The 13,543-nt window shown below is 39.4% G+C and overlaps 2 protein-coding genes across 7 annotated transcripts in view; one reads left to right on the top strand and one right to left on the bottom strand.

Moving 5' to 3' along the window:
* Positions 1-13,543, top strand: part of UBAC2 (UBA domain containing 2) — a 185,085-nt gene that overhangs the window by 52,573 nt on the left and 118,969 nt on the right. The window lies entirely within an intron of this gene.
* GPR18 (G protein-coupled receptor 18) lies at positions 513-7,781 on the bottom strand. 5 transcript variants are annotated; one of them, XM_054529174.1, is made up of 4 exons: positions 7,677-7,781; positions 4,159-4,591; positions 3,501-3,612; positions 514-1,683 (listed from the first exon to the last, which is right to left on the bottom strand). In XM_054529174.1, the coding sequence occupies exon 4, from the start codon at positions 1,647-1,649 to the stop codon at positions 654-656; it is 996 nt and encodes a 331-aa protein (XP_054385149.1). In that variant the 5' UTR covers positions 1,650-1,683; positions 3,501-3,612; positions 4,159-4,591; positions 7,677-7,781; the 3' UTR covers positions 514-653. The 5 variants fall into 5 exon arrangements, with proteins under 5 accessions (XP_054385147.1, XP_054385149.1, XP_054385150.1 ...); XM_054529175.1 differs by having other exon boundaries at positions 4,159-4,259; positions 7,677-7,769; XM_002824387.2 differs by lacking the exon at positions 3,501-3,612 and having other exon boundaries at positions 520-1,683; positions 7,677-7,780.

Genomic DNA, 13,543 nt, shown 5'->3' on the forward strand with positions numbered 1-13,543 from the left:
ACTTGGATTATTGGATAGAAATAGCATCTCAGGTTAGATTTTCATCATTAGTCCTAAATAGGGTTTGGTGCATAGTAGGCTCTCAGTGTTTGTTGAATGACTATCCTCTGTTTTCAAAAGAATGAATTCAGAGTAGGGGAGGGCTGATGGGGATGGCTTTAACAGGCCCCTTGGGTTCTTGTTCCTATTAATTTTGCCTTGTAGTAAGTAACAGTAATGAGTTCAACATAATTTCTTATATAGGAATTCTGGAAGCCAGTGTTTGGGACATAAAGTATTGGATTTATAATTCCATTCCTAGTGCAAATTAGACCTAAGGGAGCTGCATCTAGATAGAAAATAATTTAATCAAATTATTTTGTATGGCAGCTCGATTTCCCCCCTACTGACTTGATTAACATACATGTGTCACTTGCACATAGAAGTGCAAAAAGTTAATTATCTGCGTGAACAAGGCTTGACTCTGAAAGATCAGATGCTTTTCTCCGAATAATTCACAAAAATGTTTTATATAAGTTTTTAAAATGAAGATAATGAATTTATTTTTTCAAGAGAAAAGGGACTTGATAGTATTATACAGAATATCCATTGACACCAGAGTAGTTAGTGAAGTGAATTTTGATGGGATTGAAATGAAAGAACCTTCCTATTATTCATAACATTTCACTGTTTATATTGCTTAGTGACCGTAAACTACCAGATCGGAAACTTTTTCTGCGCATGCTTCGAAGGTAATTACGGTATAGCATGACACTAATGACTCGAGCCTGAAATTGTTTTGAAACGATGTAGTAGAGAATCACATCCAGACACGTGCTGAGGTTCATGAGGAAGGTAGTAAAGGCTCCCCAGGGATTATAACTGTTCTCTCCCGTTCCCAGCATCAGGAAAGCGAAACAGATGTGGAAGGGCATAAAGCAGACGAGCACCTGCACCAGCAGTGTGATGATGATCCTTATGGACTTCTCCTTGACTTTGGGTTTCAGCTTAGACGTCCTGCCATGAAGGAGATTATGAATAATGACCAAGTAGCACCCAATCATGATGAACAAAGGAATCAAGAAAAAAAATGTCAGTCGAGTGAGGTTCAGCACGTTCACAGCTTTTAGATAGATGATGTCGGAAATCTTGAGACAGGTGGCGGGAGTGGAGTCTTTATCTGGGTCTTTATAGAGCAGTAGCAGAGGGATGGTCGTGGTCAGGGTCATTATCCAGACTCCCACACACGCCAGCACGGCTTTGCACGTGTTTTTAAGTTCTTTGGCATACTTCGGCTGCACAATGGCCATGTATCTGTCGGCACTAATAAAGGCAAGAAGCCATAAAGCAATGCTTGGGTAAAACACTGTGAGAGCTCCAAGAATCTGGCAGAAGTACTCTCCAAATGGCCATTCATCTTTTGCGTAATAAAACATTCGAAAGGGTAAAGTCATTATAAATATCAAGTCCACTAATGCCACATTCATCATATAGATGGTTACCGTGGTTCTCTTCTTGGTGGTACAACTGAAAACCCATAATGCAGTGACGTTAACAAATAATCCAATTATGAAGATACAGCTATAGAAGACAAGGGCCGCAATTTTGTATTCATCTGGATGTGAGCTGTTAAAAGGGACAGGTTGATCTTGAGTGTTCAGGGTGATCATTTTACAGCTTGTTGGTAGGCATGATACTTAGAAACTGTAAAAATAGTTAAGAAAAATAAGAATAAAATTCTTGGTTAAAAAATAAATGCTTAACATTCTCCCACTCAGCTTGACTGCCAGTGAATTTTAAGTTCGAGAGCATTTAATCAAGGAACGATTCAACTGATTAACTACTGAACATTCACAGTAATTCTCATTTGAGAGAGAATGGGAACTTTTCCTTTGTTACAGCTATAGCCCCACTGTCTATTGAGCATGTAATAGGTACTCAATAAATAAATATTTACTGAATTGATGAATAAATAAAGGAAGGAACTTTTGATGAGATGACTCACAGCAACTCTGCTAAAAAAACTCTAGTTTGTAATTCTCTAGTTTGAAAATGAAGATTTGTGTAGCTGACTATTAAACTTTTTGTTTTTTTTAAAGTGGAAACACTTCATAATATTTATTACCTTATGTTCTCTTTAAATTACCATAGGTCTAGAAACAGCAATGTTTTGTGCCATGGTCAGCAGATCAAGAACTAGACTGTTAGAGCAATAGATGAGCTATTTTCTAATGCACAGTTGGGAGTACGTAATGCCAAGTCTTCCAGGTTTTGTGATTTCAGCTGCTCTACTTTCGTGGTTCACAGAAAGCAGCACCTTGAAAAAAGCTAGTGCCATTAGTAACTTTCATATCCTCATTCCATCTAGATTCAGAAGCTTCAATATTATTTAAATTTAAAAATTTTCAAAGTAAATCCAAAAAAGGAGTATCTAAGACAAGTGGATATTAATAAGAAGTCATTCAGTAACTTGAGGTGTATGTAGAAACTTATAAATTTCCACCACCAAAAAAAAAAAAAAAAAACCGTCCATTTTAAATGGAAAGGAGGTTATTTGGGGTTGCAAATATCATTGACTCCTCAGTGTGACACTTCACTCCCCCATGATGCAACACCAACAACAGACTTCAAAAATAGACTTTGCTGCAATGAGATGGAGCCTGTGGCATCCCCTTGAAATACGGGGGTGGATGAAAAGTTTCCTTCAAAAATGTCACTTTGCAGAGTGGGCTGTCTTGAAATCAGCCCAGAATTTCTCTTTAAGGAAAACTATGGGGGAGATTTGCTGTCTGTGGTCAGTGGCATCACGGGCTATTGATAATTAAGAATTAACTTGAGCAATTGCTGTGGATAAACACAAGAAACGTACCTGCCTGCCTTCCTTCCCTTCTCTTCCCTTCCCTTCGCTTCCCTTCCCTTCTCTTCCCTTCCCTTCCCTTCCCTTCCTTTCCCTTCCCTTCCCTTCCCTGCCCTTCCCTCCCCTCCCTTCCCTTACTTCCCTTCCTTTCCTTCCTTCCCTTCCCTTCCCTTCCCTTCCCTCCCCTCCCTTCCTTCCCTTACTTCCCTTCCTTTCCTTCCTTCCCTTCCTTCGCTTCCTTCCCTCCCTTCCCTTTCCTTCCCTTCCCTTCCTTTCCCTTCTCTTCCCTTCCCTTCCCTTCCCTTCCCTTCCCTTCCTTCCTTCCCTTCTTCTCCTTCTTTCCTTCTCAAATATTTAGGTTAAATATGATTTAGGAGTATAATTCTATATATTTAAAAACATACTAAAATTTCCAGATATTAGTGTGACTAGAATATTAATTTCTATCAAATGAGGAAAGTGCTACAGAGAAAAATTATATCTCTAGTGTCATTCAAAGGAGAGTAATCTTGGAGGCTTAAATCTTATTTTTAACTGGAATGCATTCTTAAATAGTAGCAATTATAAATGAAATTTTTTATTTGTTTTTCTTTTTTAGTATTGCATCAGGACTCCCTTCACCTATCCTCATCCTTTAATTTTGTGACATAAGTCCTGTACTTACAAACCATCTTGAGTCTTTTTTCCCATGTTATGCTCAAGCTGTTTTTATGTAGCTTGTCACCAATACTTGTATTCATTTGCTCACGTTTAGGCATTATAGTATTGATTGTGCTCTGCAAACACAGAAATTTTTGGATAAATATTGAAAAGTGATTGACTTTAAAGTCAGCTTTTAAAAAGCTGTAGATACCATGATTATCTGTAGCTTTTCTTTTCTTAAAAACCATTAAGTTATTTCATGAAACAATGTAATTGAAAACGTGATGGACATTCCTAAATATACATATGATTTACCATAAACATTTTCTTTCCTTAAGTTGAAAAAAATTACATTTACTATTAATGTAAAGCAATATTGAAAATAAATGTAAAATCATATTAATGTGGAAAGATGATTATATAGCCTATTTCAAGGTCTTTCACCAACATAGTTTGTTATGTTTATTTTTTTAATTAAATTTTTTTTTTATAGAGACGGGGTCTCACTATGTTGCTCCTGGGCACAACTGATCCTCCTGCCTTGGCCTCCCAAAGTGTTGGAGTTACAGGTGTGGGCCCTTGCGCCCAGCCTGTATTATTAAAATGAAATGATTTTTGAAATGTAGTACATAAAGCATTACTTTTGACAATAATCATGAAGTTAATTAAATGCTGCTTACCTCCTGTCCATCAAAAGTCTGTGTGAGAGATGAGCATTTTTCAGCACTTCCACTTCTGTCAAAGGGATATCTTTGAGTTGCTTCTGTTAAAATAGCTCCTCCTGGAAACAGTGTATTTAAGAAATGTTGTATTTTGTTTTAGACTCTTTTGTTGCTTTAAAAAGTAGTTTCCAGTGTAACGCTTGGCATCGAAGTTGGTGCTGGGCTGACTTTAATTGCTGCTTTGTCTCTTTCAGGAAGTGCTCTCTGAAGTAGGCTTTTTCACCCTATGACTTTACCCTGGATGTGGTTTTTCTCTTTCACAAATGATTTGTTTATGAAGTTACACTTAGCATAAGCTCCCCTTGAAATGATGGCATATAGTTAAGATAATTATATACAAAAGATAAAGTTTCTTCAGTTTGTGTACTTTGATGCTTAAAGTCTGCATCATCTATGGAAAGAGAAGGAGATTTGATATTGAGTAAAAGGGGGTTTAAAGTCTAGCTTCTTTGCTTTCTAAGGTGTGTGACTTTGTCTAGTTACCTACCCACTCTGACTAACCCTTTCTTCCTACTTCATTTCTGTACAGTTGAAATAGAGATAATACTATATCCAGTAGGATTGTGAGGGCCCTAAACCAGAAAGATGTCAAGTGCTTAACATAGTACCTGGCACTTAGTAGGTACTCCTAAATGGAGTCTCACTTTTTACTACTAAGTTATTAAAAATTGTAGAATATCCACATTTCCACTTTTTACTATTTAAACATTTCTAAATGCTTAAAAGTAGGATCCTTGATTAATTGCTTCTGCTTTGCCACATACATTTATCCACTTTAGTTTGCTGTATTTTGTAAGTCTGCTTTTCTAGTGCATGGAAGTCTAGAAATAATTTCTTTTGCATAAAAATTTCTGCAAATCTTAGCAGAAAGGACTCTGAAGTCTTTAGTGGACTGATTTACATATTAAGAGTGTTTTCACCGAAGAAGGGAAATGAAACCAGCAGAAAGGGAAGTGAGCAACGAATCGCTGCCTGCCTTGTTAGGTTAATTTTGTTTTACTTTCTCATTTCTTAAAAAAAATTATCTCTCATTTGCTTATCCTAAAATTTTAATTATCTTTGTGTTTGGTTATGCATGGTTTGTCAACTTTTAAAGGGTTCATGAACTTAAGTGTATTTTTTTTTTTGAATTTTAGACAGTTTGGGGTCCATCCTTTTTTTTTTTTTTCCTCAGACAAAACCATATTAAGTCTGTGGCTTAGAAAAGTTACTTAAATCCTTGCCTTTGGTGATAAAATACTTTTGATTGTTACAACCTGCCAGAATGATGGGTTTTAGAAGTGTTGGAGACAACCATAGCAACTATTTCTTGTGTGGATGAAGAAATTGAAGGCCAGTTACTTGCTTAAGAACTCAAGGTAAAGCCAGGCCCAGTTTCTCCCACTGTAATAACTTCTTACAAGGTGATTATATTGATCTGTCCACTAGATAGGACTTCTTATGGCTGAATCACATTCATCAATTTTTTATATGTGATGTTACATTTCATACATCACACAGGAGTTTGATGTTTCAGCTGGACAGAAATCTGCCTGCATGCAGACCTAATCTGTCCTTTGCCTTATTCACATAGCTTAGGACTTTCCTAAAATTAAGTGTTGATTAGCTTCCCCATTGCTGCTAAAATCAGCAGATACATTGATGGCATGTGTCTAGAAGAGTCCTTTCATCAAGACTTGAGTTCTTCACGGTACCCAGGGGCATTCTTGTTTCTGAATTGCCAGACTCTTAGAGGAGGCATCCAGGAGCACCTGAGGGCTCTCCATAGGCCTGGCTTCAGGTTGGGGTGAGCTCTCACTTTTTCTTCGTCTTGCTCTCCATTCCAGCCCTCTGGACTGGCTACATTTGCTCTTCCTGCCTCTCACATGCTGTTCTACCCACTGTGGCGTTCCTCACCACTGTCTCCCACCTGATGGCGTGGCCTGCTGCTCTTTATTCTTGTAGCTACCTTCCTCAGGAATGGCTGAGGAAAGGATGGCTTTCTCTGCCATCCGAAGCTGGGCTGGTTTTTCTGCCCTCCGAAGCTGGGCTGGTTGTTCATCCCTGCAGGTTTCCTTAGCACTTGGTACCTATCCCTGTAGTGGCACATGTTTGCATTGTTACTGCATATTTACTTGCTTTTTCTCCTCCACTAAATTGCATACCTTGAGAGTTGGCATGTGTTGCATACGTGTGTAGAGAAGAGGCATTTCATATTGGTTGAATTTCTGACTGAACAAGTAGGTGAAGAAATGGAGAGGTTGGGGGAGGAATGGATAAATGTCTGGGCCTTGAGTCAGCAGGCAGGGACACTTTGACCAGCTTATGAGATGGGGAGACTTAGGCAAGGCCTTGAGGTCTGTAGTCCTCCCCCGCAACCCATGAGCCCTGTAGCATTGACCCCCATTTGCTGTGCTCCTGGATCTTCGTGATGGTTTTGTGTTGGCAGGGAATTATAGAAGAAACTGCCCAATCATTTGACAGCAAGTAAACATGGGTCAAGGATTCAATTTGTATAATGTAGACACAAGTTTCTTTAATACTTGAACCTAATGATTTTTTTTTTTTTTCCAAACAGAGGAATTTATTCAGGGACCATTCATGCAGCTTTAATTTCTTCACTTAGTTTGGAATATGAGTGAAAGAGAAATTTTTCACTTGCAAAAGAGGGATTTTACTTATTCCCAGAGACTGCAAGATTCCCTTTGCTTTATCAAATAGTGTGTTTTAGCTGCAGTTTTGGGTTTTGGTTTTGATATTAAAAGCCATAAGTGAATTTTGATTTTAGCACTAGAAACCAGTTTTTGAGTGAATATAATTCAGTTAAGCCAGTTTTTAATGAGAAAGAATGTAGTTAATAGATCTGTATAGCAAATTCCCACTATAAAACATGTTTCTATATTAGACATTTGTCTATGCCACGGGTAAAATAATATTTCCTGTTCTGTTAGCATAGCAAGTGTGAGGGCAGCTTATCCTTGTTGCCTCCCATCAGTGTGGGGACCAGGGGTCCACTGTTGTTACTGTTCATGCATCCCAGCATGGGGACAGGCAGCACACAGCCAGTCCCCAGGGAGAAGAGGGTGTGAGGCAGACAAAGAGTGCTCTGAACTAGAGGAGAGGCCTGTCCTTTGGCCTTGACATCCTCCAACCTTTGTCCCCTCCTTTCTGTTTCTCAAACTTGTATCTAGACTGACTGCTGTTTGGGTGTGGGTGTAGGGGAGATATGTTGAATAGTAAGAGTTTCTGGATAAAGAAGATTGAGAAACTATTTGTCTACATGTGTGGTTTTTCTTAAGTCCCAACAATTTACAGCTATAATCTTCTAACCCAGTTAGTATACCTCCTTTCTGTTTGGTTTCCTAAATTGTATTGTAAATTTAATATTCCCAAATTGCTTGTCTTTAGCAATTTTTGTGTGTAGTTTTAAAGATTTATAGACATGTGGACATTCAGACACTTAACCTCACAGCAAACAAGTTGAATCCATATCTAACCGTATATAAGTGATGGCAGTGAAATCAGTCCTGGAACCACTGAAGTCCCATGGGACCCCAGGCCCAGAGTTTGCAGTGTGACATTTTACTATCAGAAGAGAGATCCAGAGTCGTCAAGGCAGCAGATTGAGTAGAACTCCGTGGTTATTGTGAGGCACACAACCTTCCACTGCACATTCTGATCTCACAGTTACCAGAGGTGCAAATGGAGATGGATATACAGTAGTCCCCTCATCCGCAATTTTGCTGTCTGAGGCTTCAGTTACCTTCAGTCAAATGTGGTCTGAAAATATTAAATGGAAAAATTCTAGAAATAAACAATTCATAAGTTTTCTGTTGCATGCCATTCTGAGCAGCATGATGAAATCTCTCACTGTCCCGCTCCTTCCTCCCCAGGACATGAGTCCTCCCTTTGTCCAGTGTCTCCACACTGTAGACATTTCCACCCATTAGTCACTTTCATAGCCACCTTGGTGATCAGGTTTACTGTCACAGTGTCACAGTGCTTGTGTTCCAGTAACCCTTATTTAATTAATAATGGTCCCAAAACACAAGGGTACTGAGCCTAATGTATAAGTTAAACTTTATCATAGGTATGTATGTACAGGAAAAAAAAGTATAGGGTTTGGTACTATCTGCAGTTTCAGGCATCCACTGGGGGTCTTGGAATGTATCCCCTGAGAATAAGGGGGAACCACTGTATATTTAACACCTAGTAATATGAGGAAGTGCATTTCAGAAGAAAGAGGAGGGCCGGGCACGGTGGCTCATGCCTGTAATCCCAGCACTTTGGGAGGCCGAGGCGGGTGGATCACCTGAGGTCAGGAGTTTGAGACCAGCCTGGCCAACATGGCAAAACCCTGTCTCTACTAAAAATACAAAAATTAGCTGGGCATGGTGGCGTGTGCCTATAATCCCAGCTACTCAGGAGGCTGAGGCAGGAGAATTGCTTGAACCCGGGAGATGGAGGTTGCAGTGAGCCAAGAGTGCAGTGAGCTGAGACTGAACTCTAGCCTGGGCAACAGAGCAGGACTCCCTCTCAAAAAAAAAAAGGACTCGTGGAAGGTAAAGGAACAAGAGATGTGTTATCAGGTTATTTAAACATAAACCTATATAATAGTGTGTGTGGTTGAGGATTTTAGTACACAGCCATCTGTATAGTAAAAGTAACCATGTATCTATAAGGTTGAGGGTTGTTGGTTTAAGACAAGTTACTTAGGATTTTTTATTATATCTGCCATTATTCTTAACTAAATTATGAAAGGTAATCAGAGGTGACTGTCAGGCATGATTCTGAGAGCCTCACATGCTTGAGTTAACCACATGCTTAACCTTCATGCCGACTGCAAAGTATGTAGTTTACATGGTGTGACCCAGAAATATTTACTCATGACTCTCAGATTGTATGTTCTTTCTGTATTTTGCATTATAATATTATACTTCATTTTAGTAATTTTTGTTGAAGTTGGCCCTACTTAATAGAGAATCATCATAAATGGTAATTTGACTTATAGCAAACAATCTCCTGAGGGGAATAGACCATCTTTTTATCTCCCTGTTTCTTGCTAATGAGTTGATATTCTCAAGGAAAGGTTTTATAGCTGGATTCTGGCAGCTCATCCATGTAATTGTGGTGTCTGGGATCTCTGCCATTCCGTGGCCAAAAGACTTGAACAAGCACTTAAGAATGAGTAGATCCAAATGGTCAGCAACATGTAAATCTGCTCAACTTTTTATTAGTAATTGGGAAAATGAAAATTAAAACCACAGCAGGGTATTATCCATTCGCCAGAATGCCTACGATGAAAAAGACGGACAGTGCGAAGTGCTGGCAAGGATGTTGAGTGATGAGGGTATCGAGTAACAAGGAACATTGCTGGTGGGAGTTTAAATATGGAAAACAGTTTAAGTATTAAAATGAAGATACCAACACTCCATGACTCAGAGTCCACTCCTAGGTCTATAACCAGTAAAAACACATGCTGTGTACCAGGAGACATGGACAAGAATGTTCACAGTAACATGATTTACAACAACTACAAATTAGGAACAACCTGAATGTTCAACTGTAGCATGAATAAGTCACTTGTGTAGGCATAGAGTAGAGTGCGAGTTACAATCACAATTGATGATACACAGGGCAGATAGAACAACATGGATGAATCTCATGAATCTAGTGTTAAGTTGAAAAAGCCAGACATGAAGGAATTCATATCATATGATTCCGTTTGTATAAATTTCAAAAAGAAGATGAAATGAAAATACAATGCTTAGGATTTCATGCTTAGGTGGTAAACCTTTTGGGTGGGGTGTGGGCATGTGTAATAATAAGGAAGGGGCCCCCATCATCTGTACGGCAGGATCCTGGAGCTGTTGCTTTTCTTACCCTCACCACGCTTAGGCCCAAAGAGATCAAGGGAGGGAGAGGTTACTAGAACTTGGAAGGAGAGACCCCAGTCAAGTCAGCTGCCTTGGAGCAGTGCTTTTCTTTTGAGAGACGGTAAGCCTGAGGTTCCCTTACAGGAAGGAACCAGGGAAATATACACTGTGACCTCAGGTTCCTCTTGGCCTAAATCTCCCCTGAGGTTCCTGTTAGCAGGAAGCCAGGGGCCCATGAGCCTTTGCATGGAGTTTGGACCCACCAGCCTCTGGGACAGAGAACAGGCTAGGGCAGGGAAAAGAAGCAAATGGATTTTCTGGCATGCTGTACTTTTCTGTATATGTGTTACCTTTCCTATTTAAAAACTGCCTTACAGCTTGTGTAAAGTGCATACTGTAGACACTAAGTACTAGTTCTCTTGGCTTCGTTTGTCCCCTTTTTTTCTTTGTAGCATATTTACATTTTTCCTGTCTTTAGACTGGGACTGGATAGCTGTGCAGGAGCCCAGCCTGTGCCACTAACTGACCAGGTTGTCTTAACCATGTTAGCTCATTTCTCTGATCGTCACTCTCCCCAGGGGAAGTTGGGTGAGGCCTTCCGTAAGGGGTCTTCCACTTCCAGCCTTGTGTAATTTGAAGGCATTCCTCTCCCCAACTCTTTCTATTGCAGAGAGTATTTTACCTTTGGTCTTCCTCTGAATTTCTGTAGGACTGTGGATAGGAGCCGGCAGGATAGGAGCTTGGAGTCTGCATGGAAGCCTGAATGCGTCCAGGATTCATTTCCTAAGTCCTCATCCCAGGGAGGAAAACCAAGAATGTGTGTGCTGAAGTTTGGGCCTACTCTAAATGCAAAGCACTCAGTCCCCTGATGGGGTCACATTAGTTCCTGATCTTTGCCATCGCTGTTTTGTTTTTTTTTTTTTTTAGTTGTTCTTCACTGTGTATGTTTTTTACCATATTTTAAATTTATTTTTCAGTCGACCTCTTGTAGACATTATAATCAACCTTCAGAGGAAGACATGTTATTTTTTTCTTGGTAATAAAACTGCATTGATTTTGGTTACTCAGACAAGGTATTTACCAGAACTCTCCCTTGTATGCTTATAAAATAAACCTAGTACTCCATTCAGTTGAATATTTGCAGCAATGTTATCGTCTTATTGCTAATACCATTTGTATGGGTAGACTTTATGAGAAGTTTATGACTTTCAGCTCATACCGCCTCTTGCGCTCAGCAAGCCACACAGTCTAAAGAGAGTCTTAACCGAGAAGGGAAGGAAGGAGGCAGGCAGGACCATCCTGAAACCCACAGGCCAGCTGCCGCCGTGCTTCTTTGGAATGAAGGGTCTCAGACCCTTGGCTTACATCTTTCTGCCTCTGGTGTAGGATTTGCTCTTCTAACATGAATGGAACATTTGATTTAGGATCAGTAATTACAGGTTTTAGAACTAGAGTTTGAGGTATCTGTGACACATCTCTCTTTGACAGTTGTGTGGGTACTGATCCCTGATTGCACTTTCACCCCCTTTCTTCTTCTTGTTCTCGTTTTGTGTGTGCCTTGTGAACAAGGACCTGGCACGTGCATCTTCAAACGTTTCAGCGCATCTAGAGTAGTGCTTCACCCAGCAGGCCCTCAGTTAACAGGCATATGGATTCGACTGGTGTTTGTGTTTTTCTGTAAGAAACGTTATGCCATGTCTCAAAAAATGAATGGCTAATGTTTCTAGGTAGATACAATTACAAAGACGTACCAAATAAAATCATGAGACAAAAAGAAACAGGTGGATTGGGATTGGCTGTGTAGAGCTTTTAAGGTGAAAGTGGGCAAGTTAAAAAGGTTTCGCATCAGAGAAGTGAGTTGCAATTTATTGAATGCAGGAGTACTCACAGTTCACTTAAACATGAAATAGATCTACATTTCTTATGTATGGTCTCTAGTTTTCCATACCGATTGATAGTTCAGGGCTGCTTTGACATAAATACTGTGCTTCTACTGCCACCTACAGATGATTAGTGGGTCTTGGAGCTTTCACCTTTACCCCTTCTAAAGTCTCTTCGAAATTGAAATAAATTTTTTAAAAAGCTATTAATTGGTAGAATATTATAAAATATTTTAATGTTACTTTATGAACATTTCTATATTATATTATGTAATACTATATAATATATAGTTTTATATAATAGATATGAATGTATTCTTCTAAAACAAGGTGGCCAATCTTTTGGCTTCCCTTGGCCATATTGGGAGAACTGTCTTGGGCCACACATAAAATACACTAACACTAATGATAGCTGAGGATCAAAAAAAAAAATCGTGAAAGAAACTCATAATATTTTAAGAAAGTGTACTAATTTGTGTTGGACTGCATTCAAAGCTGTGCCGGGCCCATGTGGCCCATGGGCTGCAGGTTGGACACGTTTACTCTAAAACATTTTGGCTTGTAGACCATTTCTGCCCTCTTTGGAAGCATCCTCTTTTTTAGGAAACAGTTTTCCTCTGTAGGACTATGTGTATTCCTGGGCTAGGGCCTTGAGAAGATTCCATTTTAGCTCTTATTTGTATCTGATATTATACTAAGATATTAAACATAAATGTGGCCTTAGAATAAATTTGACATGTTAAATATATATATATGTATTAGACAGTTTATCATCTTAACCATGTTTAAATGTGCAGTTTAGTAGTGTTAAGTTCATTCACACTGTTGTGCAGCCAACCTCCAGGACATTTTCATCTTCCCAAACTGAAATCCTGTACCCATCATACAGCAAATATCTATTCAGTCCCTACTTTCAGTTCTTTTGGGTTATATCCCTGAAAGTGAAATTGCCGGATCATGTGGTAGTTCTGGTTTTAGTTTGTTGGGGAATGGCTGTACCGTTTTCCCCAGCAGCTGCACCAGCAACACAATGCCCAGTTTCTCACTATCTTGGCTCGCACACACACCTCTCTCGCGCTTGCCCTTCCCTCCCCTCCCTCCCTTCCTTTCCTGTAGTAGCCATCCTCATGGGTATAAGGTGGTATCTCATTGTAGTTTCATTTCCATTTCCGTTGATGAGTGACTTCAAGAATCTTCTCATGGGCTTCTTGGCCATTTATATTTCTTCTTTAGAGAATTGCCTATTCAAGTTCTTTGCCCATTTGTTAATTGAGTTGTTTGTTTCTTGGTTGTTGAGTTGTAGGAGCTCTTTATGTAATCTAGATGTTACTCCCTTATCAGATGATTTGCAAATATTTTTTCTCTTATTCCATAGGGTGCCTCTTTTCTTTGTTGATTGTGTCCTTTGATGCAATTTTTGGAGCATATTTTAGGCCTGCTCATTTATCATATTGTGATGATAAGGATGAATTTCATAGCTTTAGACTTCTAAATGGTGAGGGGAAGGGAGGGGAGGTTATCCTGAGTAAAATCAATGAGTCCTTTTGGAACTTTTCCTCATGACTTAAGCCGAAGCAGTATTTTCCTGCAGTGCTCAGCACCTTTGCT

The sequence above is a fragment of the Pongo abelii genome, chromosome 14 (assembly GCF_028885655.2).
Source record: "Pongo abelii isolate AG06213 chromosome 14, NHGRI_mPonAbe1-v2.0_pri, whole genome shotgun sequence".
In the NCBI taxonomy this organism is placed as follows: Eukaryota; Metazoa; Chordata; class Mammalia; order Primates; family Hominidae; genus Pongo; species Pongo abelii.